Consider the following 17,071-nt stretch of genomic DNA (forward strand, 5'->3'; position numbering starts at 1 on the left):
CTGAGTTGTTGTATTGTGTTACCCTGGAAAAAGAGAGAGAGGGGGGGGATAGAGAGAAGATTCAATAGGACTAAAAAAAGAAAAGAAGAAACAGAAATTAGTTAGGAGCTTCAGGATTTTATGAAATTTCTTTATTTTTGAAAAATTTCTCTATCACGTTACAAGGAAGACCTATCTCGCCATTAAAACAGGCGAACAATATAATATTAACATAGTAGGAATAATTTACATGTTTATGTAAAATAAATCCAAGTTCAAATAGCCCGCGCTTGCCGCGCCGGCGCATAAATACCTCGCCAGCTGAAAACATGTGACTTTAAGTCGAATTATTGTTAAATCGAATTATTGTCATACTTTATGGTACAAGGGTAAAAATGAAACGTCACATCAATTAATATCCTAAATATTAACCTTTAATGAACATTTAATTATTGCTTTATAACGGCAAATTAGCTTGGTATACATTTCAGGTACTTTATTTAAATATTGAAAACGTTAAAATATGTGTTCTGATGGGATCTTTTAATATGTAAAAAGTAGTTACTTCTCAGAGTTGTATTTTATAAATATTTCAAAATCCATTAGGACCAAGAAGTGTTCGATTTATAAAATTACGAAGAAGCAGATCAAGAATTCTAAAGCACTTGCAGGTCGTTCCCTTTCGAAGAATTATATCATTGAAGACAGGATATAGAGTCTAGGCATAATGTACAGTTTGAGTCTCATATTTTCAACTGGTAGTATATGTAACTTATGAAGTAACGCGTACCTTTGAACTATACACGTATTCTTCCTTCTCGCATCTCTTGCACTCTATCGTTCACTCTTCGTCTCTACCAATAATTAGTAAACTGGAGTCAGATGTCAGTATCAAGCGATATAACATATAACGAGATATACACAATCTTAAAAACTGTCCTTTATAAACATCACTCGTAATTATAAAACACATTTTGACCTGAAGTGTTCTAAGAAATTCTACGCACTGTGATGGCCTTTTAACGGGTCCATTAAGTACCAGCATTTGTATGTGTTATGTTGCTTGAAACCTCCGTTTTCCCTAGAGTTTTGACAACGACTTCGTCACGTTTCATTACACTTGTTTCAAAATTCTTTCTTGCCTTCTTTCTCTTTCTAAATTCGATCGTTCCAGAATTTATATGCTTTTTGAATAATTTCGACTCTTATACCACGATGAGAAGCTCCTTAGCTTTTTTACAACTTCTATCGCCACAATTCGATGCTAATAACAAATGTAACGTTTCACACGATTCGTTCGATATCAATGTTATTAAACACAGGAAAAGGGGACTAAAGAAATTAATTAATACGGAACACTAGGGGAAGAGATAACATAACGTTCCTGAGAAACTTATATCAAATTATTTTTTAAACGCTCGCCTTCCAACATATTGTTGCTGGGCTATCATATGAGGTAAGAAAGATTGCAGATTACCACTTGCATCATGGTACACACGCATACCACGTACGTCAGAAGAATTGACGAAAAATCGAAGAGAGAAAAACGGCCAGACTCTACCACTCAAGCTAACAATAAGTCAGTGTATATAATATACTTTTATTTTTAACTATAAAGTACATATATTCACAGTACTTCACTTTTAAGAATTTTCTAAGATATTCTCATCGTTTTAATCGCTACTATCTTTCCAACAAGTTATTACGAATTCTCAACAGCTATTAATTATTTGTAGGAATGGTTAACGTTATATTACGTTCGCTTAAGAACTACATAGAACAGTTCGAAGAGAACGAGAAGACTATTGAAAGGGGCACATATGATACATAGAATATTCACAACCTGGCAAACCATCTTAAAGCTGGTACTTAATGGGTCGATCACGAAGTAACACGTTAAAACGAAGCTGACACATTTTATTCTCACAGAAATTGTCAGTGATCAATGATGTATCTGCATAGTTCTCGACGACTCTGCGTTCGTCCGAGTCTCTTGGAACGGAAACATTGAAAGGAGAAGCCAATGAACTTAGTCGTATTACATCTTCCAATTATCATTCTATAAATTCATACGAATAAATCGTTCTACGATCGCATAAATCGTGCTCGATATTGCAACAGACGAGAAGAGAATCTCGCCTTACAAGGACGGTACACGATTTTTCGGACGGCCTGTGATTTCTCTTCCCAGTCGAGAAAGGTTCCCAGTTTTCACGCAGGGAATACAATTTACGGTTTGCACGAGAAGAACGTCGCAAAGAGCTAGTTAAAATTGACCTTTGCTTTTATTTCGTATGTCAGCTCTTACGATAAATCATACAACCATAAAGATGTCACGCGGTTTGATCAACGACTTAAATCGTGGGAGTGAGCTTCTTTCTTCTTTCTTCTTTTTTTCTTGTTTCTTTTCGTTTGGAGAACATAGCATTCCCGACAAAGGGAAACATGATTTATACATCAGATATTAACAATATTTCTTTTTCAGTTCTGCTGGGGAACACGAGTGTCACACGTGTTACATATTGCTATTGTAAGATTTTCTCACTTATTAATTCATTGCAGTCTTGAGTTTTTAATCGAACGTAATGCATCGTATAACTATAGGAAAATTGATTTCATTCCAAGATAAAACTTTTTCGCGAAACAATCGGATACAACCTAAAGAAGAAAGGTATTTTTGAAAAAACTTTTCTGCTGTAGAAGACTGCAGATGAATCAACGGATACACACTTTTTGAAATTTAACGCAACGTTTACCTAGCAGTTTCGTTATCTAGATCTTCAAACATCGAAAAAGTGTATTCTGAATAGAGTTTGGACCATTTTCTCTCAAGCATTTTAACAACGATACTACTGTGATGATAAAGTTGGCAGATTTGTATAATTGGTAAACAGTGTGTTACGATAAAATTGATACAATTATACGGCTGTATTTTTACATATACGGAAGCCCTCGCAAGCTGTGATATCTCGTTCAAGATAAAAGTTTGTTTAAATTCTTAACTACGACAATCTTCCCTGATGCTACTATTCTATAATACTATGATTGAGCCTAGAAGAACGTTCCAACTATCGATGCTTGCAACTATACCTCTTCTTATTTTTCACGTAACGCTACATAACGTTAATCGAACTTGGTCCATTGAACGTCAGATCGCTTCGCCTATTGCTCTCTTATAATACGTCCCTAAGTAACTCGTCCAGAGGGTCGCGCGATGTCTATTCAAACGTGTGTACCTCTACAGGTAGAGAGAGATGCCCCCGAAAAACACACTCATGATCGTACTCATAATTAGTACGTTATCGTGATCAGAAAAAGAAACTGAGACTAGCCCTGAGATACAAATGTGTCAGTTTGCCAGTTAGGAGAGGAGCGAAATAAGCGTCATCTGGAACAATAAGCTGGCAAGAGGAATGCGCGTCGCGTGAAAAGGAAAACGAATAAGGGAGAAACAAGAGGAAGGGATTTCATGATACACGTAGAAATACCGCAAAATAGCGAACGAAATCCACTGCTCTTGGGTCCAGGTAAAGATGCACAACAAAATAAACGCGCGTTATTAAAAACATCGGGTAGCACAAGAGAGAAGATCAAGCGAAAGTGGTCGATTAATCGTGCAGGCATTTTGGAAGAACAAGTGAAACAAAAAGGCGAGGGCGATGACACTTATCAAAATTGTCTGTGACAGTAGCTTCGCACGATAATGGTCGATTTAATACTCGAGTTTAAATCTTATCGCACTATCCTTCTTTACATGGTATAAGTTTCAGAGAGTTCCAGCCTCACCGCTTTTAAGCTTCTACGTTTATATGTACACGGCATACTTGTGTGTGCATGTGTGTGTGTACATAATGTATATACGTACATATACAGTGTATATACATAAAGTGAGAAAAATATGATAAGAAAGGAAGAAATCACTTCGTCCTGTATTGTATATTCGTTGCCACGCGTGACAACTGTAAAGAATTATGTGTACGACGAGGAAACGATAATAAGTTAATTCTACAGTCTGACCAAAAACAGTCAGTCACTTAAGGTCACTTTCTTAATTATGAATCATCGTACCCTTTCCTCCTCGTTAAACCTCTATCTCAATAATTTTTCAACGCTGTCACAAAGGGAGTTAAATAGTGCTTTCCATTCTGTACTAATAATATTCTAAGCTTTCAGATTTCTAGATAATCCGTGTAATAGTGTTCTCCACTATTATAATGATGAACGTACAATAATGTAATAAAGGAAGTCTCGCAAATTCTAAAGTTTATGAAACAATAGAGATTATTCGATGGCCTTGAACGACTAATTGATTTCAGGCAGACCATAATCGTCTAAACACTAAAAGGTGAAGTACAACAGGTGTCGCAATACTATGAACGAGACGTTTGAAAAAAGAAAGAAAAAAGAAGAATAAACGGCGCACAAGTTGAAACAAAAACGCGACGATAAAATGCCACGATTTACATACTCTTTTATGATTCATGGAAGACTGCAAATAATTTTAACTAATGATTCTCTATATGGTACAAGGCAAGCACAAAAGTCAGTTTTCATGCTAGTTCTCTTCCTCTCTTTCCTTTGAGATTCGTGAGCTTTATTCGTAGTGTTAAACCTAGTAATACTTGCAAACATTATCGTGTAAAGTCACGTATAGGAAGAAAAACAGAGACATCTTAATGATTATTGCATTTCAACGATATTCTATTTACAAATCTTCATGAACCTCGAAGGATGAGTGTCCTAAATCTCTTTATGATTATTTGTTATTATGTCATTCCACAAGTATGAATTTTATCAAACAAGGGACTAATATTATGGTTTACTGCAGTTAGGTGAACAACTTTACTTGTAAAAAATGAGAATTACCCAAAATTCAAATACTTTGGAAGATACTTGAAATCTGATCAACTCCAAATCCTCTTTCAATTGTTATTTGAGATACTTGTGTTCTTAAGAAGATAGTATTAAAAACGTTACCTTACTCGTGGGATGACTTAATAATTAAAGATATTTTAGGTATTCTCTTATCTTATTATCGCCCATTTTAGAACAGAGCTCTGCTCCTTACAAATATACAAAATTCAACAATGAAATTTGATATTCGTGCTATTTAACCGAAGGCGATTAAATGGAAGATATCGTCATTAAATTTCGCATGTTTCTCAAGAAATAAAGATACATTTGGATAAAGAAGGATATAATAACTCATCGTAATACGAAGAAAGATAGAGGGCAATCGTAATTTGCAAAACGCAAAGCAAAGATAAAAGATGATAAAGTGTGTGAGATCGCGATATTTAAGTGTACATTAAGAAAACCGGAAGGCGAAGAGGAAGAATTTGTGCTGGACCTGTACTGTAGGGGCCAAAAAAACAATGAATTCGAAAAATAAAAGAGAGAAAGGACAAAAGAAAACGGAAAGAAGATTTACATTTAACGACTACCACTAGTACATCGATTGAAAAAGAAACAAAAAAAAAAAAAGAACGAAAGCTTCAGTACGCTAGAATTTCGTGTTTTTGCGCGAGAGAAACAAATCACGATGGATCTAGGAATGAGCGATCGCTTTTCTTTTTCTTTAAATAAAAATCTATGTTAGAATTATAATACTGGACTCGTGAATTATAGTCAAAAAGTGAAGAACTTTTTAAAGCAGATACGACAGAAACTTCTTTCTTAGTAGATTTCGCTTAATGATTACTTAGGCCGAGTATCGTCATGGAGAAACATCGGAGGAACGTACATTTTTATAAATCGTAATCGATTATGAAATCTTTCTAGAACTTCATTCATTGTTTTACTGGCGTTCGAAATATTTTTAAGAATGAAAATGCACGAAAGAATAGGAATGGACCAAGTAAAGTATTTCCACTGTTTCAAAGAAGAGGTCAATACGTTGTTAGAGATTGTAAAATATCGTGTTCATTGTAGCTGTTCAAAGATCAATTTTCACTGCCATAACTTACTACAAAACTTAATCCAAAGACAATTTATATTTATTATAAATATTTAAAATTGAGATTCTTTTATTTCAGAGAGACTAATCGAAAAGTGAACATCTGCTGGATACTATTCAGTGGAACACAAAGGCGAAATTAAAGGAACGTTCCAGCGAAAAAGAAGCTCAATTTAAGTTACAATGAATGAGACAGAGAGCTGTCGGTATACCATTCTACCTGAAATTGAAAGGAAAGTACACGGATATAGAGAAAAGATCGCCCATCCCTGAGCCAAAATATTGTCGTGATTAAAGAATTTCGCGAGTTTAAAAATCTAGCTATCTAAATTGGACGTCGCTTGATGGTGTCTCGTTGCGAGCAGAACGAAGATTTGGCAGAACAGGAGACACAGCAGGGCACCAAAAACATTCTACACGACAGTAGCAGAGCGGAACATCGCTTCTAACTCTCAGAATTATCTATCTCTCCATCGTTGGCCGTTAGGTGTGTTTTTCTCGCTTTCTTAGACTTACTTAACTAACGCTTCTTTAAACCGTGACACTACTATTATTGTATAATTAATCAGACACTGGCATAATCAATTTCGTTATGCGTCAAGCTCATACTGTACAATTCCTTAACAAAATCCCTTCCTTATGCTTGTATCATACATTAATGTACAAATTGCAAAGAGGCAGCTACGTTTTTCAAAATCTAATAAGATTTGAACGTTCGTAGCTGCGTCTGTTTACGATATTTATATTACAAGGAGCTTCGACGCTAATTACATACAGTACCGAGAAACTACCGAAACTGGATTGACTAAGTAACGAACCTCTAAGTCGTATTTGAATGCTCTTCCATCAAGAGTTTACTGAAGAGTAAGTACCATTTCCATAATTCATACGATACTTTCTAATTTCCCCTGTTTTTCTACGTACCTTCTGCGATACAGCAATACACGATGGAAGCTCTCAAACTCGTACAATCAATTTCAATAGCATCGGGCTTGTGTAGAAGCGAGATTAAATGCCAACGTCCGATTTGATACAGACCAAAGGGTCAACGAAGGGAAGTCATCGATGTTCCACCAAACTATACTTGTCCCTCTATTTGTGTGTACAGATAATATGTGTCTGTATGTACGTATACGTATATGTACCGGCAGTATCTAATCGCTAATTAATGATCAACCGGTTCGCGGAGACAAGTCGTTTTCATCATGTTTTAAGTGCACGTTGCGGCTCGTAGTGACACAATTAATCGATCGCAGGTGAGTTAGCGTTAAGTAAGAACGTTACAACACAGATATATAGTGTATGCTATGTTGACTAGGGGGCTTCATAACGTGACCTTGGTCTTGTTCCTCCTGAACGTGAACAGCATCTTCCGGCGTCGTTTTTTCAACTCGTCGTTGTCCGTGGTCGAGTTCGAGTCCGTCGATAACGTCTCGTCGTCCACCGTTGACTGTTGTTGCGGCTCCTTCAGCGCTTTCCTGCTGCTGCTCGATGTGCCCGTCGTTGTTGTGGAGTTGATGCTGGTGGTACTGGCGGTCGTCGCGGACGTCGGACCAATTTTTTGCTGCCCTGATCGATCTTGGCTCGACGAATCCAACGAATTCTCTGAATAAGACGACTTCGACAGGAATGATGAGGTAGTCTTGTCCTCGACGGCGAGAGGCATGCTCGTGTCTTGACTGTAGGAACGCACGATATGGGATTTCTCTTTGCTGGATGCTCTGACGGGCTCGATGGGACCATCGCCGACGGTGAAATGTACAACGTTACTCTCTGGTGGTGTATCCTTCCCGGTTTCACTGCTGGATGAGTCTGGAGGAACCGACGACTCCTTCCACATTAGGCTGTCTAGTGTACCTGTAGATTAAGATTGAACTTTGTTATGCTTTGTACGTATCTGCGGTGGCTTCTCATTTTATGATAGTCTTTTATTTCTGCAGGGGATTTTAGTACGAGTGATTGATACATTAGAATCACAGATTCTTGAAGATTATAAAAATTTGAAAATATGTAAGGTTTTAGGGATCTATTTGCTCGGTATTGGAATTGAGTTCATCAAAGTTGATGGAGAATGGATGGGTTAACCTGAAAGTGTATTTGAATCTTTAGTAAGACTGATTGGAAATTGGAATAGAACGTTAATGTAGGTCAGGAATCAAAGAAGCTGAGAAGATTTTCTTAGAAAAATGTGTTCCAATATCAGTTTCTTTGGTGCCTAAGGGATATTGATTTACTGATATCATTGGTATTTCGACGAAGATATATTGAAATAACTGTAGATACTATTTTTATTCGGCCAATTGTAATTTTCATGCACTAATTAGTTAGAACTGCTTTCGGCAAACAGTGTCAGAGGTCAGTTCCATGCAGAATCCAGTTTGTGGAAGGAAGAAGAGAAACAAACAACACAATGGATGATACTCTTTTATATTCCACAGTAAATAATATAAATTTTGTCGCGATGCTTTACTGTCTCGCAAACATTAGTAGAATAACGAGGAAATCGTTATTTAAAAAGCGCAATGCATGAAAATTCACGATCTATGCGATAAAATTTATGTTTGTTCCTAAGAAGACTCTTCCAGTTCGTGTCACATCAATTCTGAGAAAACTTTACATGCTCCTCAGATGCCATACTTTACCAGTGAACGCAGCTTGGTCCCTTGTTCTAGCGAAAACAAAACACACAAAATCCTTCATAAATTTTTTTTTTTACAGACAATCGAATATTTTATGACTTTCTTGTTGAAAATTCTATTTTCATGTCGTACCATATAAAAACGACGAAGTCAGAAGAATACAATAAATAGAGAAAAATGTCAATTCTTTATTGCTTCAACTGGGAAAGATATCTTTGTGTTCCTGTTTAAAGAAAATATTCTCTAATGACTTCTCTAGACTCAGTTATTTTAACAGCAATAATTCATAAATCTCATTGGTACATTTTTGGCGCATTTCAGTAGGTATGTATAGCATTTAAGACTTACAAACTACTAAGGAGTTAACATACTAAAGCGTCTAACTTGAAACTTCGGTTTGCAGGTAACAAAGACAATCACATACAGACTGTTGTACAGATTGCGGTACAGCGTATCATTGTGCCAAATATGTAATTTTAATTCAAGTGTCACTCGTGAGTCGTACAATGTTAACTAGATTATTTGAAAGACGAAATAGACAAAAATAGAAAGACAAGATAGGAACTTGAAACATTCATAGAAACACGACAAAATTTATACGAGTCCAGGAACGGATCATTTAATTTCAGGAACTAGCGTAGTTAACATCGCTCAGCGAGAAGATTGAAATTAAAATTACATACTCGGTTAAGTAATTGGTCATCTTGAAACGTCTCATCGCAACTTAGATCATACAAACGAGGCTTGTGCACGTAGGTTTCTCGCAAGTTGCTTGATTTATTAATTACGACCTTTGAATCGCATACAATAAAATGTCGAGAGGGAGACATAACGTATGCATTGCAACAGTCAGACAAACAATGTACAGATTCTCCGCTTCTCGTTTCTTAATGTACAATAATGTATACGTTTGCCTATGTGCATTATATGCGGATACATATACGTATATAACTCAATGCCGTTGATATGCTCGAGTTTATAATAGAAGGAAGAAAAGTGCCGTTTCGATTGTCGTCTTTCGTATGAAATCAAACAGATTCGAGAATATATTTATTACGTGTCGTGGTGTAAATACGTGTATTGCACCTACGAGTTAAATCCTCGGACGTATATAATCGCATCTAATTTTAATTGACTCTAATCTTAACCATGACGCGGATCTCCCAGGAAATGGAATTTATTTCTTGGCATCATATTAGGAACCAGAAATCCTCGATCATTCGAGCTTTTCCTAGTCCCTAGCCGCAGCCAAAGGTTTCCACGCTTAAGACCACACTACTCCCACCAATTGATATAATACAACGATCTCTGCGTTTATTCTTCAACTATTTATCTCTTTAATCTCTAAAGAGGTTCCAAGACACCAATACTAGTAACATACAACCAAACAATTATCCAACTCTTAAAGAATATACTGTAACATACAATTACGCAATTACCCAAAATTTTAGAGAATGTTTACTCCAAGATTTCGGGTAATTGATTGCTTAATCATTAAGCTTGCTCCACAAAAAGATCTGAAGACTTATAGGTACTACAGTTTCAGGTATAATTATAGGTGTTCAGAAGTTGATGGAAGTTCATTTTTTGCTACATGAAATATCTGTATAACGGACAGTCGAGTATCAAGAAAACAATTTTGCTCTTTCTTAGATCTTAAAGAGCTGAACAGAAACGAGAAATCAGACGAAGGAAGTAGCGACGCCACCTCGTGGTAAAGTGGTCTTGAACGACCGAAATCTTCCGCTCGGATTATAATACAGCATAGATATGATGTATTTAATCGTCGGTTATAGCTTCAGCTAGCGAGTGATAATCGCGACGGGGAAAAAATTTGAAATTGCACACGACACGTAAGAAAATGGCACTTTCAGCGATGTAAACACGATCGTCCAATTAAGATAGGATGCTGTGCTAGCCTTTAATGCGAACTATTAATACGAAGATTGTTGTGCAACGCATTACTGCGGGACCTGGCAAAATTGAAACGTGCTCTTGGCGAAATAAGAAAACGCATCGACGATCGGTCGATTCTCATGAAACAACCGGGAAATCGTAAATGAAAAATTTCTACTTTGGTTTAACGTTTTAATAGGATTCAGTGATATATTATATTTACGTATAGTAATATAATAGGTGATCGATCATCGGAACTTATTAAATAAAGTGATAATTAGATAGTTATCACGCTTGGCACTTGGTCGTCTTCGATATATTGCTATTAGATACGAAGGAACGAACTAGAAGGCTTGGATTATTAGACTGCGGATATATACGCACGTATAGGAAATTTAAAACTGCGAGAATATACAGAACATATGGAAATATACATAACATATATTTGGAGTACTCGTTATGATATTTAGTAGGTGATTAGAATTTAAATGAAACTTTCGATATGACTTGTTAATTTTGTTCATAAATACATTCGCAGTCCAACGATCGTATGCCTTAGATAGACAAAGAATCGAAGTCATAGTTGCGACACAAATTAACCTTTGCAAAATGACCATTAAGCGAATTAATCATTGCTGTCATTGAGTAGATGTTCCCTAGTTTCTCAAGGAAGAAACTTACATATTACACAGAATAGCGTCTCGAGAAACGTATAAAATTCTTTCCTGAAGTTTTTCAAAGTAAATTAATATTTATTTTCTGACCTCTTCGATTTTCTTCATGGCTCAGATTCTCATTTACTTTATACTTAAATAAAAATTTCTTACGAGAAAAGAAAAAACTAAAATGTTTGTATTTTGTATGTGGAAGAAAAATGACATTATTCGTAAAAATATCACATGCTTCTGATGTTTTCACATACACATCTTCGTAAAGATTCTGGCCTTGTTCGTTCATTCGACACATCATGAAAATTTTTGTACAAAAATATGTCATATTCTTTCATCAAATTGTTATCCTAACGTTTCATAATCTGTACGAGCAGGTAGTTGTAAAAAAACAACTCCATATAATTGTACTGACAATACACTGTTCTTTGAATTATACATGTGTGTATGTGAGAATATGTGAGTGTATGTTCGCGTGTGTGTGCGTGTGTGTATGTAAACTTACGCGTTAACAATAAGTTAAGAAACTTGTCATTGTTTAAATAATTAACACGCCGTTATAACTTGACAAATCTCGATTAGGAAAGGGGAACATTCCAATTTTCAATCCTCCCTTTTCCTGCACACAAATCCTTTCATTAAAAATTTTTACCGGATTTCACTGAAAGATCTGCTGATGCTCTTTTAACGCTAATTGCATTGTCACATGTCAGAGATAATCAAATTTCGTTCGTAAGCATTTTTTTGGTACAATGTATTTTTAATTACGAACATATTATTCATGTCACACATTACTTGGTAAAATATATAAATAAATAATTTTTTACATTGATATGTAACTACTCGATAAATAACAATAACAATTTTTTCAACAACTATGACTTTCTTAAACTTTAAGTAAGCCTCTATACAATGTGCAGGATCAATAATATGCATAAAAACGTGTTAAAAAGTTTGATTATGTAGCTTCTTTAATCTTTTTTGGAACCATTAAGTATAGTTTCTTCCACCCCTAGAATCAAATGATAACACAACATAAACAAACAATAATCTAAGAGAAACAAAGAATATCAAGAAATATTGTATCTTATTACAAAAAGAGCAGCTAAAATTGTTAATTCAATAATTCAAACATATAAAAATATATATACATGTGTACTTTCCTTGAACAAAGTTTTATAAAACTGGGAATTAGTTTGAAAAAAAGCACAAAAAATGATATAAGCAATAATAAACAATTTGAGCAAATTTTTCAACAAAAACAACGAGACAACAACATTTATAGCATAATTTAAACAACACTTTATGTAAAAGACACAAGACAATAACGTAATCAAACTTCACAATGTACAAAAATATATTTAAAAAAAAATGATCATGAAAAAAGTCGCGAATGTTTTTAATGTTTTAATGTAAAGCTTTTCTTAAACATAAATCTTTTATAAGATTTTTGTATTCTTTAAATATTTTCTAACACTTGTAGAAACATGATATTCGTAACATCTTCGTAATGTGTGACATTAGCCATCTGCTTTCCTGGGACCAGTAACATCTTTCATAGAAATCATAGATGCATACGTTCGTATTTACGATTTGCAAAAACTACTTTTTTGTATCAAAATGAATCTTAAGGCATCGCGTGAATTTTTTAAATTTATATATTAGTAAAAATTTGATTTCAAAATCTTTGATAAGAAATTCTTACGAAGAATAACTTATCCGTAATTTCGTTACAAACTTCCTAAACAGTTAGCAAAGTACATATCGTAATTTAGTTTTCACGAGTACCTACGCTGGAAACCCGAAGGTTTGATTAAGAGAAATTAATGTCACAAAAAGAACCCAAACTACTACTATTAGGACGACAAAAAAGTTAGTAAATTATTGATCTCGAAGATATCGTCTACGTGCGTAAAAAAGAGAGAATAGAAGATATTTAGATATTGTAAGTATCATATCAAAGTTACAATAGTATTTACAAATTGAGCATTGTTACTATCAATCTAAATGCTCGTGGAAGTCCGTTTCCAGCTTACCTGCGGCACCACATGTTGAAGGCGAGTAGACTGAACTTGCTTCGTCGTCTAAGTCATCTTGACTACTGAGTCGACCTGTAAACATGAATCGCACAATTATTCGCATTAATTTATCGTATACAAATTTTGAAAATTGAAACTTTATAAGAATATCAATCATCAATTAAAGCAAGATTCACAAATAAAATACTGACAATTTTCATGTGTTTGTATTTATATTATATACATAAAAATCATTTTTAAATTATTAAATATTTAAAAGGTCTAAGCACTAATCATTAAACAATTTTGTATCGTCATAAACGTAAATACCTCTGAGTCCAAGACCTCGACCGTTAGGAGTTCCTCTGTATAGAACAGTTTCTAAATAACTTAGACCATTATTATTGATTATATTAAAGCCACAAAGCAGCTCAATTTGTTTCCAACGATGTACTCTTTCTTGCAATTCTGCGGTGACTTCGTTTAGAGCAGTTCTTGCCTCAACTATACTTTTGTCAACTTCATCGATCGATTTTCCATGAGTTGAAACAAACGCTCCTACTAAACTCGATCGTTTTTTTCGTAGTTTCTCGCACTAGAAATAACATTATGTACAATTAAATAATAAATAATTGAATTGTAATGATATACAAAAAATAATTTATTTGAGAAAAAATGTATCACTTACTGCTTCTCGCGCTTGTTGCAACTGTTTCTCTGCAGATATCTTTTTCTTGGTATATGCTTTATTTTCAATTTCGTGAGTTAATTGTAACCAATGTTGCAATCCAGGAGGAGGAGACCAACATCTATCTTCGAGTTCACCCTCTGCACGTTGCAATTCAACTTTTAACATCTGTAAAGTCCAAATTAATTACACTTTGAAGGAACCTAATCCTTAAATTTTAAATGTAAAAATTTATGGGATATTTACTTCTATTTCTGCCTTCAATTGAGAAACTTCGAGATCGGAGTAAGAAGCGTGCAATCCCACACTTTCGTCTTGTAAACGTTTCTCTAAGTTTTGTTTCTCAGTAGTTACACTTTCTTGTTCCATTCGTGCTCTCTCCAATTCTTTCTGTAAATCGTAAAACATAACATTAACGAAGATTTAATGCGTTGCTAAGACTTTAAGAAGAATAAAACATACTTGCAAGTCCTCCAATGCCAATTCTGCTTTGTGTAAACTCTCCATATCCTTCATCATTCTGTGGAGATGTTTCTGTGAATTTTTCTTCTGCTGATATGCATACCAACATCCGATAAGCGCTCCGAATAACAACGTTATTAATACCAAATCTTTGACGCCATGTCCAGTATCTATAACAAGATATTAAATAATTATGGTAAACCAGTCAAAAAATTTTTAGCAGAAAAATATCTTTTAATAATTATTTACCCTTTGGTGGCCCAAAAAGAACTACATCCATAGCTTTTAAGGCAATTTTTTGTTTATGAATGGGATCCTTGATCCCTAACACATTACTTAGGTATTGCATATTGTTCACAGCCAATCTATACATAAAGTAATAAATATTTTGTTATTAAAACAATTGTTATAGTATCAAGATGATGTACTATGTAAAGAAAGTGACCTTGGAAGTGTAGCACCAGTTACACGGTGTTGTATAAAAGTAGGAACATATTGTGGAAGATCTACATTAGAAGCCAACCATTCTGATGTTTGTTCTATAGTCCAATTATGAACCTATAAAGAAATTATTAATATAGTAAGATATCAAAAAAAATAAAAATTATTTAAAGAAACAATTATATTTTAGACAATACCTCTGACCTTAGCCAGGCTTCCCAAAGTTCTCGAACACTAATATGCATATCATCATTATGATGGAAAGCCCTCTGTCTTCTTTCATACCCAGCTTCATATTGTAACTCTTCTCTTAAAAACTAAAAGGAATACAAATTGCTTTTTATATCTCATAATGTAGAAGGAATTATAAGTAAAAATTTATTTACATCATCTGACTCTGAAAGATCCACATTTCCATTGGCATCATCATCTAGTTGACTGTGGAGTGATTTGATAGCTTCTAAACCTAGTCGATCATGAGAAGCCAGTGTAAGACAAGCTAGGTCATCGTTACAAGTATCGGAACCTGTAATAAATTAAACAGCCTACGTTTGATTGTATGTGTTTATGATTACATGTAGTTTGTTTATAGGTGCCTTTTTTCTTTAGGGCTATGATTATCCTGTTAACCACGTGTAAAAAGCTTTTTGTCCAATTATTATTAATGTAGAAATGTCAATTAGAAAGAAGTATCTTGTTAATAGACATAGAATAAGTTTACAATAACAGTTCATTACTATTGAATCAAGACTAATCTTTGAATGATTAGATCATTTGTGAAATTTATCATCTGCAATATGAGCTTTTATCATAAACACATTTGTATCTCTTTTACAGCCAACAACAAAATTATCAAATTAAAAAAGAAGGCCTATTTTTTTAAGTAAGCTTTGTAAATGTAAATACCTTTAAATAAAATGATATGACAAACAAAACCTATTTTCTTTTTTTTTTTTCTAAAATTAAATATTAGTCATGCATATACATGCTGCCTATTTACACATACATACAAAAGATTAAAACAAAATATTAATGAAACAAAACAATAAATAATGATATAAACTAATGGTTTAATTTCCAAGCAATTTGGAGTATCTTATAACTAATCATTAATTAACCTTCCAATTATCATAGCTCAGATTACAATGCAATATGAGAAATTTTTAATTTCTATCTTCATTAATAAACAATAACAGAAGAAAAAGAAGAAGAACAGATCTCAAAAATATATTTTGAAATACATGTAAAAAATATTACTTTTGACTTCATAATAAAAAAATGGACATGATAATACAAATAGCAGTATATTACATCAGTATATAATTTCAAATACATATAAAAACTCAAATATCAGAAAAATATTACTAAACACTACATGGACCATATATAAAATGTAAACTGTACACATAATTCTTCTTGACATTATAAAGACAAGACCATGCAAGAAAGCAATTATACAACTAACAATATTATGACTGAACATATTAAAATAAATATTAAACTTGTCACCAGAATGCAACATAAACTATAAGCTGTCAATGCATTTACAGTGGCTCATAAAATATCTTGTAACTTCTATATATATTTTCAGATTTATTTCAAACTTTACCAGTATAATCATGATAGTCTGACGATATTGCTAATGAAATCTTTAAATGTTTCAGTATAATAGCACATATAATATATTCATAAAAAATTTCTACAAATATTTGAATACTTTTGTAAGCTACTATATGTTACAGAATAAATGACGGATATTTTTCATGGGCTATGCATATTGGAGGGTTCAGGCAAAAAGAAAAAAAACAGATAGCGGATTTTTATGGACGTAATTAAAGAAATAAAACTTAAATAGGGATTTATATTACCCGTTAAAAATTATAACGAATATTTCACTGTAGATACATCATACATTTTTGTATATTACACACATTATGTGCATTTTTGCATTTTCAAGTCTTTCATGAATGCATAAAAATCCGCAGTCTAGTTTAAATAATAGAAATAAAACTTACCAGCTTCGTGAGCCACGGCTTGCGCTAATCCATCGGTAAGTGTCGCGGAGAATGCCGTGACTTTGGAATGTGAGCTTCCTGTTGAACCAGATTGAAAGTTCGAGCTCGTGTCGAGTGCCCCGCCGCTGGCATCTACCGTGTTCCAACACCAATACGACAAATGCAGTCCAAACAGTACAATCACATTGGTTATCACGGATGATCGCATTTTAAGGTTAGATACACCTTGTCACTGACACCTCGCGCCACCCTTGCGCAGTTGCTACGAGTCAAATTAAAAACCGTGTAGCTCTTGGCTCGTTGTCACCT

General features: G+C 34.1%; 1 protein-coding gene across 8 annotated transcripts; it reads right to left on the minus strand.

Moving 5' to 3' along the window:
* Window positions 1-116: 116 nt before the first annotated feature.
* Window positions 117-16,975, minus strand: LOC122573704 (stromal interaction molecule homolog). 8 transcript variants are annotated; one of them, XR_006318811.1, is made up of 13 exons: window positions 16,763-16,975; window positions 15,134-15,273; window positions 14,945-15,064; window positions 14,752-14,864; window positions 14,556-14,671; window positions 14,307-14,476; window positions 14,091-14,234; window positions 13,845-14,012; window positions 13,487-13,751; window positions 13,175-13,249; window positions 8,923-12,150; window positions 8,707-8,797; window positions 8,347-8,603 (listed from the first exon to the last, which is right to left on the minus strand). XR_006318811.1 is itself a non-coding variant. In XM_043740454.1 (12 exons), the coding sequence occupies exons 1-12, from the start codon at window positions 16,968-16,970 to the stop codon at window positions 7,784-7,786; spliced, it is 1,554 nt and encodes a 517-aa protein (XP_043596389.1). In that variant the 5' UTR covers window positions 16,971-16,975; the 3' UTR covers window positions 7,649-7,783. The 8 variants fall into 8 exon arrangements, 5 of the variants coding, with proteins under 5 accessions (XP_043596385.1, XP_043596384.1, XP_043596389.1 ...); XM_043740454.1 differs by lacking the exons at window positions 8,707-8,797; window positions 8,923-12,150 and adding an exon at window positions 7,649-7,792 and having other exon boundaries at window positions 8,578-8,603; XR_006318810.1 differs by having other exon boundaries at window positions 8,347-8,797.
* Between the last annotated feature and the right edge of the window lie 96 nt (window positions 16,976-17,071).

This window comes from Bombus pyrosoma, linkage group LG12 (genome assembly GCF_014825855.1).
Source record: "Bombus pyrosoma isolate SC7728 linkage group LG12, ASM1482585v1, whole genome shotgun sequence".
Lineage (NCBI taxonomy): Eukaryota > Metazoa > Arthropoda > Insecta > Hymenoptera > Apidae > Bombus > Bombus pyrosoma.